This window comes from Nerophis ophidion, linkage group LG02 (genome assembly GCF_033978795.1).
Source record: "Nerophis ophidion isolate RoL-2023_Sa linkage group LG02, RoL_Noph_v1.0, whole genome shotgun sequence".
NCBI classification, from domain to species: Eukaryota; Metazoa; Chordata; class Actinopteri; order Syngnathiformes; family Syngnathidae; genus Nerophis; species Nerophis ophidion.
In genome coordinates, this window is record NC_084612.1 from 53,937,739 (window position 1) to 53,950,438 (window position 12,700).

The window sequence follows — 12,700 nt, forward strand, 5'->3', positions numbered from 1 at the left end:
GTGCAAAGCCCACAGATCAAACGTGTAGCTTTCATTTTTAAGGGAAGGTATTTTATTTTTTTCCATTTTATAATTAGCCTTTTGAGAAAGACTGCCAAGAAATATGATGAACATTTCCAAGCATTTCCAAGCACTTCACCCAAAATTCAAACATTTTTCAAACCTTGAAAACACAACATTAAAGGCCTACTGAAATGAGATTGTCTTATTTAAACAGGGATAGCAGGTCCATTCTATGTGTCATACTTGATCATTTTGAGATATTGCCATATTATTGCTGAAAGGATTTAGTAGAGAACATCGACGATAAAGTTCGCAACTTTTGGTCGCTAATAAAAAAGCTTTGCCTGTACCGGAAGTCGCAGACAATGACGTCACCCGTGTGAGGGCTCCTCACATTATCACATTGTTTATAATGGAAGCCTGCAACAAAAAGAGCTATTCGGACCGAGAAAAGGACAATTTCCCCATTAATTTGAGCGAGGATGTAAGATTTGTGGCTGATGATATTGATAGCGAAGAACTAGAAAAAAATAAATAAATAAATAAATAAAGTTAAAAAAACAAATAATCCATTGATGTCTCCAGTAAGATATATATCACAATTTCCCCATCCAAAAACATGCTGGTTGACGTAGAGAAAACATGTTCGCTTGACCGCTCTGTGTTAAAGCTTCACAACAAACAAAGAAACACCAGCTGTGTCTCGGTGCTAAAAACAGCTGCAATCCACCGTTTTCCACCAACAGCATTGTTCTTTATAGTCTCCATTATTAAATGAACAAATTGCAAAAGATTCAGCAACACAGATGTCCAAAATACTGTGTAAAAAATTACGCCATGAACAGAGACGACTTTTAGCCGTGTTTGGTGCAGCGCTAATATTTCCTTACAGTCTGTGACGTCATGCGTACGCGTCATCATTCCGCGACATTTTCAACATGAAACTCGCGGGAAATATAAAATTGCAATTTAGTAAACTAAAAAGACCGTATCGACATGTGTTGCAATGTTAATATTTCATCATTGATGTATAAATTATCAGATTGCGTGGTCGGTAGTAGTAGGTTTCAGTAGGCCTTTAAAATCCATGCATTTCCCAGGTTTTTAAGCACCCGTACTAATCCTGTTGACTGCACTGCCCCCCACTTCCTAGAATCTATATTAAGTAATCTGGGTCGGCGTGGTGCAGTGGAAGAGTGGCTGTGCGCAACCCGAGGGTCCCTGGTTCAATCCCCACCCAGTACCAACCTCGTCACGTCCGTTGTGTCCTGAGCAAGACACTTCACCCTTGCTCCTGATGGGTGATGGTTAGCGCCTTGCATGGCAGCTCCCTCCATCAGTGTGTGAATGTGTGTGTGAATGGGTAAATGTGGAAATAGTGTCAAAGCGCTTTGAGTACCTTGAAGGTAGAAAAGCGCTATAAAAGTACAACCCATTTATTTAATCTATATAAAACTTTTTGTCAGTCAGAAATACAGAGGGAGCAATAGGTTTGATCATTTAGCTTTCCTTCAGCAAATAGGCTAATCTAGCATTATGTGGCTGCTAAAATGTGGGTGTAATGTTTTCACCTGGGGAGAAGAAAACATTGCCACTTCTCAAGACTGCTCCATTTCCTTGTCAAGTTAGCAAAGTGAGCGTTGGTCGCAGGGGCGTCCTTACTATCACGTCAACTTGTGCTGTGAGGTTGTGTGTCACTGTCCCGTATTAGCCAATGTCATCCAACTGTGGCCGTTTTCGTTTTCTTCCTAACATACGCTCTCTTAAAATAAATTATTCAGTCTGTACAGGTCCCGTAGAACCAACGTAGAACTAACTAACTAAGCCCTCTAAAGAACCTTAGTCCAAGTCAAGAGTTGCTTAGCGTTTGGGTGAGGAAAAAAGGGGAAGGCCATACTTAGAAAAAGACAAAGTGAGGTGTATTCCTGCTATAAAGTGTCATACTTTCATTTTAAAGTCCGGCCATGTAGGCACAAGACATTGAAACAAAGTTGAAAACTTGTTGAATTAGGTCCTGACGTTGAGCCACTCAAACATAACGTTGCCTTTTGACAATGTTTAATCAGTATTTGGTTCTGACGTTGATTCGACCATTAATTTTTGGTCATTTCCAAACCAATATTCTACAACACAAATACAACGTTGATACAACATGCTTTTTGACAACTTTTATTCAATGTCAGGTTGGGACGTTGATTTGACCTTTAAAATTTGGTAATTTCCCAACCAACAACATGGATCCAACATTGGAGATCAACGTAATCTCAATTTACAAATACAACTATTTTGCAACGTTGTTTCAATGTCTTGTGCCTGCTGGGGGGAAGGGGGGAAGCAGCTAAAGGATGTGTTGCACGGAGCTGATGTTGAGCAAATAAAGATTTGCCTGGTAGAACACCCCTTGAAGTCTGTATGAACCCACATGCGTACAAAATATGACAAAACAAAAAATAAACAATTGCCTGCTTACTGGCAATCTTTCATTAAAAGTTTTCTCCAGAAAACATACCACGACGTAAAATTGCCAATATGGAAGGAAAAAATTACATAATATCTGCTAAGCCTTGCAAAACTCTTCACAATTGGTTGATGAAACGCTATATGGAACCCCCCATTGTGTGTTTTTCTGTCATGACAGAAATGTCTGGGCTGCAGCTGAACCCTTCTTGAATCGTGGATCCATTGGATCCTATCTTGCTGATTGTATTGTTCCATATGTCCTGGCAAGAAATCTGCATTCAAGGAACTCCGGCTGAGTGATTCCCAGAGCACCCAAAAATCTGCAGGCTATATAGTTTTCTATTGGGGCTCCAGTACTTTGTAATGCCCTCCAAGTAACAGTAAGAGATGCTTCCTCAGTAGAAGCATTTACGTCCCATCTTTAAATAGACCTACTTTTAGACCAGTTGATCTGCCGTCTTTTTTCTGTGCTGCCCCCCACAGACGACCACGGACAATTCGCTAGCTGTTCAAAGTCGGGACCCAGGATAAGCCACGCATGTGTGCATCAGTTATCTATTCGGGCTCCAGTACTTTGGAATGCCCTCCCGGTAACAGTTCGAGATGCTACCTCAGTAGAAGCATTTAAGTCCTATCTTAAAACTCATTTGTATACTCTAGCCTTTAAATAGACACACCTTTTAGACCAGTTGATCTGCTGTTTCTTTTCTTTTCTCCTCTGCCCCCCTCTCTCTTGTGGAGGGTTATTGCGCCAAGGGATAGGTCACACAAGCGTAAATCTAGCGAGGACCACCTCTGATCTGTGGGCCCTCTAAGACTCATTCAAAAGTCTTTGAAAAATACACTCTATATAATAGGGTACATTTACCACAGAACATTGTGTCGGTTTCACTCAACAATATAAAGTATTTCGCCCACCATTTTCTTGGCCAGCTCCTCAGCCAACAGCTTGTTCTGCATGCTCTTCTCTTCCACCTCAAGGCTCTTCTGGTCGTAGTTGACCGCCAGCTCCTCCAGGGCCTGGAGCACCTCCTTCACCTCCGTCTTGACGCACTCGTTCTCCGACTGCAGCCTGCCGAGCTCCGACTGCACCCGCTCGCCATCGCCCTTGGAAGATGCCAGGAACTATGGCAAAACAGAGATATATTTTGATATATTTTGACTGGAACACAATAGTAGAAATGAACAAGTGGATGGCAGTAAGGATACACATTTTGATTTCTCGGAGAAACTGTCAGTGCTGCTGTTTTGGTTAGCAATGGAATTAGCCCAGTGTGAACAATAGTATAGGATTTTCGAACCATAAGGTTGTAAAGCAGCTGTCTGTTGGAGTTAAGGCCACTATTTGAGCTAAATTCACAATGGAGGAGAGATTGTGGTGGTCTACGAAAACCATACATTTCAAGTTATCCGTAGGCTCTTTCACAGAAAGGTTAAATAAAACTGCCACATCAGACCCGTACAGTAGATTAGACATCCATTTACTTAATTGTAAACTGAAAATGTGTGCGCTTCTGCACAACTAAGCAAAACCTTGCTGTCAGATAATTCCATGTGTGACATCATCATAAAACACTTGTTTAAAGCGAGTCTTAATAACTTTTGCTTTAATCAGAACAGGGTGCTTGAGTCCCAGGTTATATGGCATTCCCTTTCACAAAGGAATCCTGCGTTACAACTCTGAGATTAGCCCCAAAGGCGAAATATTGCCAGAAGGATGTGGTCCATCCTCTGTTCTGTGTCAATGTCATTGAGGCTGCATACAGATTTGTGGTTTGGACCAAAAGTATAAAACAGAGACCAGGGCCCTCAAGTAACAAGCGTTGCATAGCTTTTCTACCAAAAACAGACGCATGTTTAAATCCAGACAATGACGTACGCAAGTAAAAATCTGATCTTTTAAAGTGTTCACAGAAACAAATCTTGCCGCTCGCTGTATGGTCAGTGTCAGAGCTTGGTCCGCATTGCCGGCTGTAAGTCGGACACGTTTCTAGTGAGGGTTGGACTCCGCCAAGGTTCCCCTTTGTCACCGATTCTGTCCATAACTTTTATGGACAGAATTTCAAGGCAGTCAAGGCATTGAGGGGATTGGGTTTGGTGGCTGCAGGATTAGGTCTCTGCTTCAGATGATGTGGTCCGGATGGCTTCATCTGGCAAGGATCTTCAGCTCTCACTGGATCGGTTCACAGCCGAGTGTGAAGCGACTGGGATGAAAATCAGAACTTCCAAGTCCGAGTCCATGGTTCTCGCCCAGAAAAGGGTGGAGTGCCAATCTTCGGGTTGGGGAGGAGACCCTGCCCCAAGTGGAGGAGTTCAAGTAACTTGGAGTCTTGTTCACAAGTGAGGGAAGAGTGGATGGTGAGATCGACAGGCGGATCGCGGCGGCGTCTTCAGTAATGCGGACGCTGTATTGATCCATTGTGGTGAAGAAAGAGGTGAGCCGAAAGGCAAAGCTTTCAATTTACCGGTTGATCCACGTTCCCATCTTCACCTATGGTCATGAGCTTTCGGTTATGACCAAAAGGACAAGATCACGGGTACATGCGGCCGAAATTAATTTATTTTGCCGGGTGGCGGGGTTCTCCCTTTGAGATAGGGTGAGAAGCTCTGCCATCCGGGAAGAGCTCAAAGTAAAGCCGCTGCTCCTCCACATCGAGAAGAGCCAGATAAGGTGGTTCGGGCATCTGGTCAGGATGCCACCCAAACGCCAGCCTAGGGAGGTGTTTCTGACCGGTAGGAGGTCACGGGGAAGACCCAGGACACGTTGGGAAGACAATGTCTCCCGGCTGGCCTGGGAATGCCTCGGGATCCCCAGCGAAGAGCTGGACAAAGTGGCTGGGGAGAGGGAAGTCTGGGCATCCCTGCTTAGGCTGCTACCCACGCGACCCGACCTCGGATAAGCAGAAGAAGATGGATGGATGGATGGATGGATGGAACAAATCCAGGCACATTTGACATTGACAATCCTTTATTTGTCCATTCCAACATGTACAATACACATAAGAACTACAATTTCATTTCTGGCACAGTCCCGCTAAGAGCAGACATACGTTATAGGGGGGGGATAAGACGAGACCGCCAACGGATCAGCCACTTGCAGCGCTCCATAAAAAGGTGAGAAAATGGCGACATTGGGAGAGGGAGGGAAGTAAAAAAAATATCAGTCCAAGGCTAGACCCTCAGGAGGGGTCCAAACTGAATCCAAGGAAAAAAACTCACATAGCATGGCACACAAACATAGTAAATAAATCACACCAACTTGCAACAGATGGATGGGTGGGTTTGAGGTGACCCACTGCCGCTATATAGCGCTGCTCAGCTATCCACAGCCCCAGAGGAATTAGGCGGTGATTCGAGGGTGGGGGGCCGTGTGTGCATGTATACCCAACTAACTTAGGAGAGATGGTGAAACGTTTTTTATTGACTGAGGCCGATCTAAACTTCGACCCCAGGTGTTGTTGGCAAAAAGGAAGGTCAAAAGCGTCCATCTTTGAGGAGTCTGTTACATGAACGACCTACTCCTGAGTGTTAGACAAGCCTCCTCGCTTCCTGTTTTAAAAATCTCTCTTAAAAATATACTTTTACTCCTTGGCTTTTAACACGGAGTGATATCCATCCTACAATGGTGCCCCATTATACACCTGTTGTGAACCTGTTTTTATGTTTTATTTATTTTTTATCATGTTCTGTTTGTGTTGCGTTGTTTGCTCGGTCCTCGTATTATCTTTTAACCTGCCCATTTTAAATGTGCTTTATAAATAAAGTTGATTTGATTTGATTTGATCGCAATCAACTTAGAATCGACCCCAGATGTCTGCGTTGCTAGGCAAGCCCCCTTATAAAAATGCACATAAAATTAAAAACTGTGAGAATTATATATTTTTAAGTGTTTTTCATTCTCTATAGTCATGTTTAAAGCAGTTAGTATTTTCCCATGTATCATGTCTTCTCGTGACCTCCCTGCTTTTATCTTATGTCCGCTAGTAAACTCTTTGTTTTGTCTTAAGGGCTCCTGTTGGTCGGCTCACAGAGCTGTTTTGGTCAGTTCCTTATCTGTTTTGAAGTAGCAGTTGTAGGTCTTTCAAGGCGGGAGGGGCTGTTTTCACTCTATATAAGCTGACTTTTGTTTGAATTTAGACCTCTTCTTTCTGATGCTATTGTGGTGTTGTAAGGGCTGGTCTCCTAAAGCTTTAGTAAAACTTGGCCAAGTACCATTCTGTCTCTGGGGTCTTTTTACTCAACATATATGTCATTCAAAAAAAAATTGGGATTGACCAGTGTGTTTCATTCCCTGAGAGGAAGACGCTAAAAAAAAATAAAATGAACAATGGTCAAGCGTCAGGTTATGAGTGAAGAAATAGAACGCTGAACATCGCCAAAAAAGACGAGCGTTTGAAAAGATAGTCGCTGCAGCTGTCCCCTTCCTCCCTCACCAGAGTGTGTGTCCCTCCCAACTCCGGAAACCCAGTTATCACTTTTTTACGTGAACTGTCACCCAACATCAGCTGTGTGTGTTGCTAAAGTATCCACAGCCTGCAGAAATGTACGTATGGCGGCTATGGAGTTGGCTTGAAGCAGCGCACACTTCGTGCTAACGTCAGTCTTGATGTACTGTATCTCAACCAAAAGGGTGCATGGCAGGTTTTTGTGACTATGCAAACTTGTTACATGAGAGCCCTGGTGCGCACTGTTGTGCAGTTTGCTTTGACCACTGGGTGTGCTAGAAAGAACCATATGCATTGGGTAAGGACCTGATCAGGCAGATTTAGTAACTTAGTATGATGAAACTAAAATATTCCAAAACCAAAATGTGTTCTGCCTGGTTGAACCTGCTCAGTGGCCTTGTGGTTAGAGTGTCCCGCCCTGAGATCGGTAGGTTGTGAATTCATACCAAAGACTATAAAAATGAGCCATTACATCCCTGCTTGCAACTCAGCATCGAGGGTTGGAATTGGGGAGTTAAATCACAAAATGATTTCCTGGGCGCGGCCAATGCTGCTGCTCACTGCCCCCCTCAACTCCCAGGGGGTCTTCAAGGGGATGGGTCTTATTGCAGAGGACAAATTTCACCACACCTAGTGTGTGTGACAATCATTGCTACTTTGACTTTAACTTACTTAACTGAATATGTATTCTACTAGCTTGGTTTTCACAAAAAGCTTCGAGAACAGGGGTCCCCAAATTAAGGCCCGCGGGAAGTCCCAAGTTTAAAAAAAAAGTCTTCCTAGTTTAGTTTGTTCTTCAGTGACTTTACCCCTTCTTCTGAGCACTATTATTCTCACCTGTTCTAGGTTGGCATTCAGGAGGCGCATCTTCCCCTGATCGCCAATCAGGAAGGTTTATCTACCAGAGTCGACTGCCTCTGGTAGATAAACGTTGCTGTTTGCAAGACCTGTATTATTGTCTTCTGCCTGGTACTTAATTAAATGACGTTCTGATCTGCTCTTCGCCTGCTGTCTCTCTACATCCTGGGGTCATGCCAACCTCAAGCATGTGCAACCATGCCACTAAAGTTTGGGATGATGGCTTTTACACCTGATCAGATGAACCATAGCTGTAATTGAAGCCCATTTGTCAGTGGTGTGAGTCAATTATTTATCATTATAAGCGTCATGGCTTCACGGTGGCAGAGGGGTTAGTGCGTCTGCCTCACAATACGAAGGTCCTGCAGTCCTGGGTTCAAATCCAGGCTCGGGATCTTTCTGTGTGGAGTTTGCATGTTCTCCCCGTGAATGCGTGGGTTCCCTCCGGGTACTCCGGCTTCCTCCCACCTCCAAAGACATGCACCTGGGGATAGGTTGATTGGCAACACTAAATTGGCCCTAGTGTGTGAATGTGAGTGTGAATGTTGTCTGTCTATCTGTGTTGGCCCTGCGATGAGGTGGCGACTTGTCCAGGGTGTACCCTGCCTTCCGCCCGATTGTAGCTGAGATAGGCGCCAGCGCCCCCCGCGACCCCGAAAGGGAATAAGCGGTAGAAAATGGATGGATGGATGGATATAAGCGTCATCTATTATACAATATAGCAAACATTGGCAACACAATCCAAACATACACTGCAAGGCAGGTGTCATCTCAGAATTATTCAGCAGAGGATATCTGAATGTGAAAACAGTCGTTTTCTTGCAGCCTGCATAGGCTCACTTTAATCAATGGAAAATCTGTCTGAAGAGTCTGGCTCTAGTTCACTGCTTGTTTGCGTAAAGCTTAAATCAGAGATGCATTTTAAGCAGTTTTATGTCTTTGCCTGGGCAGAAAAAAAATCACACAAAAATAATATTTAATTTTTCTTCTTATATATATATATATATATATATATATATATATATATATATATATATATATATATATATATATATATATATATATATATATATATATATATATATATATCCATCCATCCATCCATCCATCCATCTTCTTCCGCTTATCCGAGGTCGGGTCGCGGGGGCAGCAGCCTAAGCAGGGAAGCCCAGACTTCCCTCTCCCCAGCCACTTCGTCTAGCTCTTCCCGGGGGATCCCGAGGCGTTCCCAGGCCAGCCGGGAGACATAGTCTTCCCAACGTGTCCTGGGTCTTCCCCGAGGCCTCCTACCGGTTGGACGTGCCCTAAACACCACCCTCGGGAGGCATTCGGGTGGCATCCTGACCAGATGCCCGAACCACCTCATCTGGCTCCTCTCGATGTGGAGGAGCAGCGGCTTTACTTTGAGTTCCTCCCGGATGACAGAGCTTCTCACCCTATCTCTAAGGGAGAGCCCCGCCACACGGCGGAGGAAACTCATTTCGGCCGCTTGTACCCGTGATCTTATCCTTTCGGTCATGACCCAAAGCTCATGACCATAGGTGAGGATGGGAACGTAGATCGACCGGTAAATTGAGAGCTTTGCCTTCCGGCTCAGCTCCTTCTTCACCACAACAGATCGGTACAACGTCCGCATTACTGAAGACGCCGCACCGATCCGCCTGTCGATCTCACGATCCACTCTTCCCCCACTCGTGAACAAGACTCCTAGGTACTTGAACTCCTCCACTTGGGGCAGGGTCTCCTCCCCAACCTGGAGATGGCACTCCACCCTTTTCCGGGAGAGAACCATGGACTCGGATTTGGAGGTGCTGATTCTCATTCCGGCCGCTTCACACTCGGCTGCGAACCGATCTAGTGAGAGCTGAAGATCACCAAGCTTTCAATTTACCGGTTGATCCACGTTCCCATCTTCACCTATGGTCATGAGCTTTCGGTTATGACCAAAAGGACAAGATCACGGGTACATGCGGCCGAAATTAATTTATTTTGCCGGGTGGCGGGGTTCTCCCTTTGAGATAGGGTGAGAAGCTCTGCCATCCGGGAAGAGCTCAAAGTAAAGCCGCTGCTCCTCCACATCGAGAAGAGCCAGATAAGGTGGTTCGGGCATCTGGTCAGGATGCCACCCAAACGCCAGCCTAGGGAGGTGTTTCTGACCGGTAGGAGGTCACGGGGAAGACCCAGGACACGTTGGGAAGACAATGTCTCCCGGCTGGCCTGGGAATGCCTCGGGATCCCCAGCGAAGAGCTGGACAAAGTGGCTGGGGAGAGGGAAGTCTGGGCATCCCTGCTTAGGCTGCTACCCACGCGACCCGACCTCGGATAAGCAGAAGAAGATGGATGGATGGATGGATGGATGGAACAAATCCAGGCACATTTGACATTGACAATCCTTTATTTGTCCATTCCAACATGTACAATACACATAAGAACTACAATTTCATTTCTGGCACAGTCCCGCTAAGAGCAGACATACGTTATAGGGGGGGGATAAGACGAGACCGCCAACGGATCAGCCACTTGCAGCGCTCCATAAAAAGGTGAGAAAATGGCGACATTGGGAGAGGGAGGGAAGTAAAAAAAATATCAGTCCAAGGCTAGACCCTCAGGAGGGGTCCAAACTGAATCCAAGGAAAAAAACTCACATAGCATGGCACACAAACATAGTAAATAAATCACACCAACTTGCAACAGATGGATGGGTGGGTTTGAGGTGACCCACTGCCGCTATATAGCGCTGCTCAGCTATCCACAGCCCCAGAGGAATTAGGCGGTGATTCGAGGGTGGGGGGCCGTGTGTGCATGTATACCCAACTAACTTAGGAGAGATGGTGAAACGTTTTTTATTGACTGAGGCCGATCTAAACTTCGACCCCAGGTGTTGTTGGCAAAAAGGAAGGTCAAAAGCGTCCATCTTTGAGGAGTCTGTTACATGAACGACCTACTCCTGAGTGTTAGACAAGCCTCCTCGCTTCCTGTTTTAAAAATCTCTCTTAAAAATATACTTTTACTCCTTGGCTTTTAACACGGAGTGATATCCATCCTACAATGGTGCCCCATTATACACCTGTTGTGAACCTGTTTTTATGTTTTATTTATTTTTTATCATGTTCTGTTTGTGTTGCGTTGTTTGCTCGGTCCTCGTATTATCTTTTAACCTGCCCATTTTAAATGTGCTTTATAAATAAAGTTGATTTGATTTGATTTGATCGCAATCAACTTAGAATCGACCCCAGATGTCTGCGTTGCTAGGCAAGCCCCCTTATAAAAATGCACATAAAATTAAAAACTGTGAGAATTATATATTTTTAAGTGTTTTTCATTCTCTATAGTCATGTTTAAAGCAGTTAGTATTTTCCCATGTATCATGTCTTCTCGTGACCTCCCTGCTTTTATCTTATGTCCGCTAGTAAACTCTTTGTTTTGTCTTAAGGGCTCCTGTTGGTCGGCTCACAGAGCTGTTTTGGTCAGTTCCTTATCTGTTTTGAAGTAGCAGTTGTAGGTCTTTCAAGGCGGGAGGGGCTGTTTTCACTCTATATAAGCTGACTTTTGTTTGAATTTAGACCTCTTCTTTCTGATGCTATTGTGGTGTTGTAAGGGCTGGTCTCCTAAAGCTTTAGTAAAACTTGGCCAAGTACCATTCTGTCTCTGGGGTCTTTTTACTCAACATATATGTCATTCAAAAAAAAATTGGGATTGACCAGTGTGTTTCATTCCCTGAGAGGAAGACGCTAAAAAAAAATAAAATGAACAATGGTCAAGCGTCAGGTTATGAGTGAAGAAATAGAACGCTGAACATCGCCAAAAAAGACGAGCGTTTGAAAAGATAGTCGCTGCAGCTGTCCCCTTCCTCCCTCACCAGAGTGTGTGTCCCTCCCAACTCCGGAAACCCAGTTATCACTTTTTTACGTGAACTGTCACCCAACATCAGCTGTGTGTGTTGCTAAAGTATCCACAGCCTGCAGAAATGTACGTATGGCGGCTATGGAGTTGGCTTGAAGCAGCGCACACTTCGTGCTAACGTCAGTCTTGATGTACTGTATCTCAACCAAAAGGGTGCATGGCAGGTTTTTGTGACTATGCAAACTTGTTACATGAGAGCCCTGGTGCGCACTGTTGTGCAGTTTGCTTTGACCACTGGGTGTGCTAGAAAGAACCATATGCATTGGGTAAGGACCTGATCAGGCAGATTTAGTAACTTAGTATGATGAAACTAAAATATTCCAAAACCAAAATGTGTTCTGCCTGGTTGAACCTGCTCAGTGGCCTTGTGGTTAGAGTGTCCCGCCCTGAGATCGGTAGGTTGTGAATTCATACCAAAGACTATAAAAATGAGCCATTACATCCCTGCTTGCAACTCAGCATCGAGGGTTGGAATTGGGGAGTTAAATCACAAAATGATTTCCTGGGCGCGGCCAATGCTGCTGCTCACTGCCCCCCTCAACTCCCAGGGGGTCTTCAAGGGGATGGGTCTTATTGCAGAGGACAAATTTCACCACACCTAGTGTGTGTGACAATCATTGCTACTTTGACTTTAACTTACTTAACTGAATATGTATTCTACTAGCTTGGTTTTCACAAAAAGCTTCGAGAACAGGGGTCCCCAAATTAAGGCCCGCGGGAAGTCCCAAGTTTAAAAAAAAAGTCTTCCTAGTTTAGGTTGTTCTTCAGTGACTTTACCCCTTCTTCTGAGCACTATTATTCTCACCTGTTCTAGGTTGGCATTCAGGAGGCGCATCTTCCCCTGATCGCCAATCAGGAAGGTTTATCTACCAGAGTCGACTGCCTCTGGTAGATAAACGTTGCTGTTTGCAAGACCTGTATTATTGTCTTCTGCCTGGTACTTAATTAAATGACGTTCTGATCTGCTCTTCGCCTGCTGTCTCTCTACATCCTGGGGTCATGCCAACCTCAAGCATGTGCAACCATGCCAC

The 12,700-nt window shown here is 44.7% G+C and overlaps 1 protein-coding gene across 1 annotated transcript in view; it reads right to left on the minus strand.

The window, feature by feature from the left end:
* The window catches only part of LOC133542406 (kinesin heavy chain-like), a 396,917-nt gene that overhangs the window by 175,125 nt on the left and 209,092 nt on the right, over positions 1-12,700 (minus strand). The window contains exon 14 of the mRNA XM_061886494.1: positions 3,382-3,588. Coding sequence (XP_061742478.1) covers positions 3,382-3,588 — 207 coding nt within the window. The remainder of the gene's footprint in view (positions 1-3,381; positions 3,589-12,700) is intronic.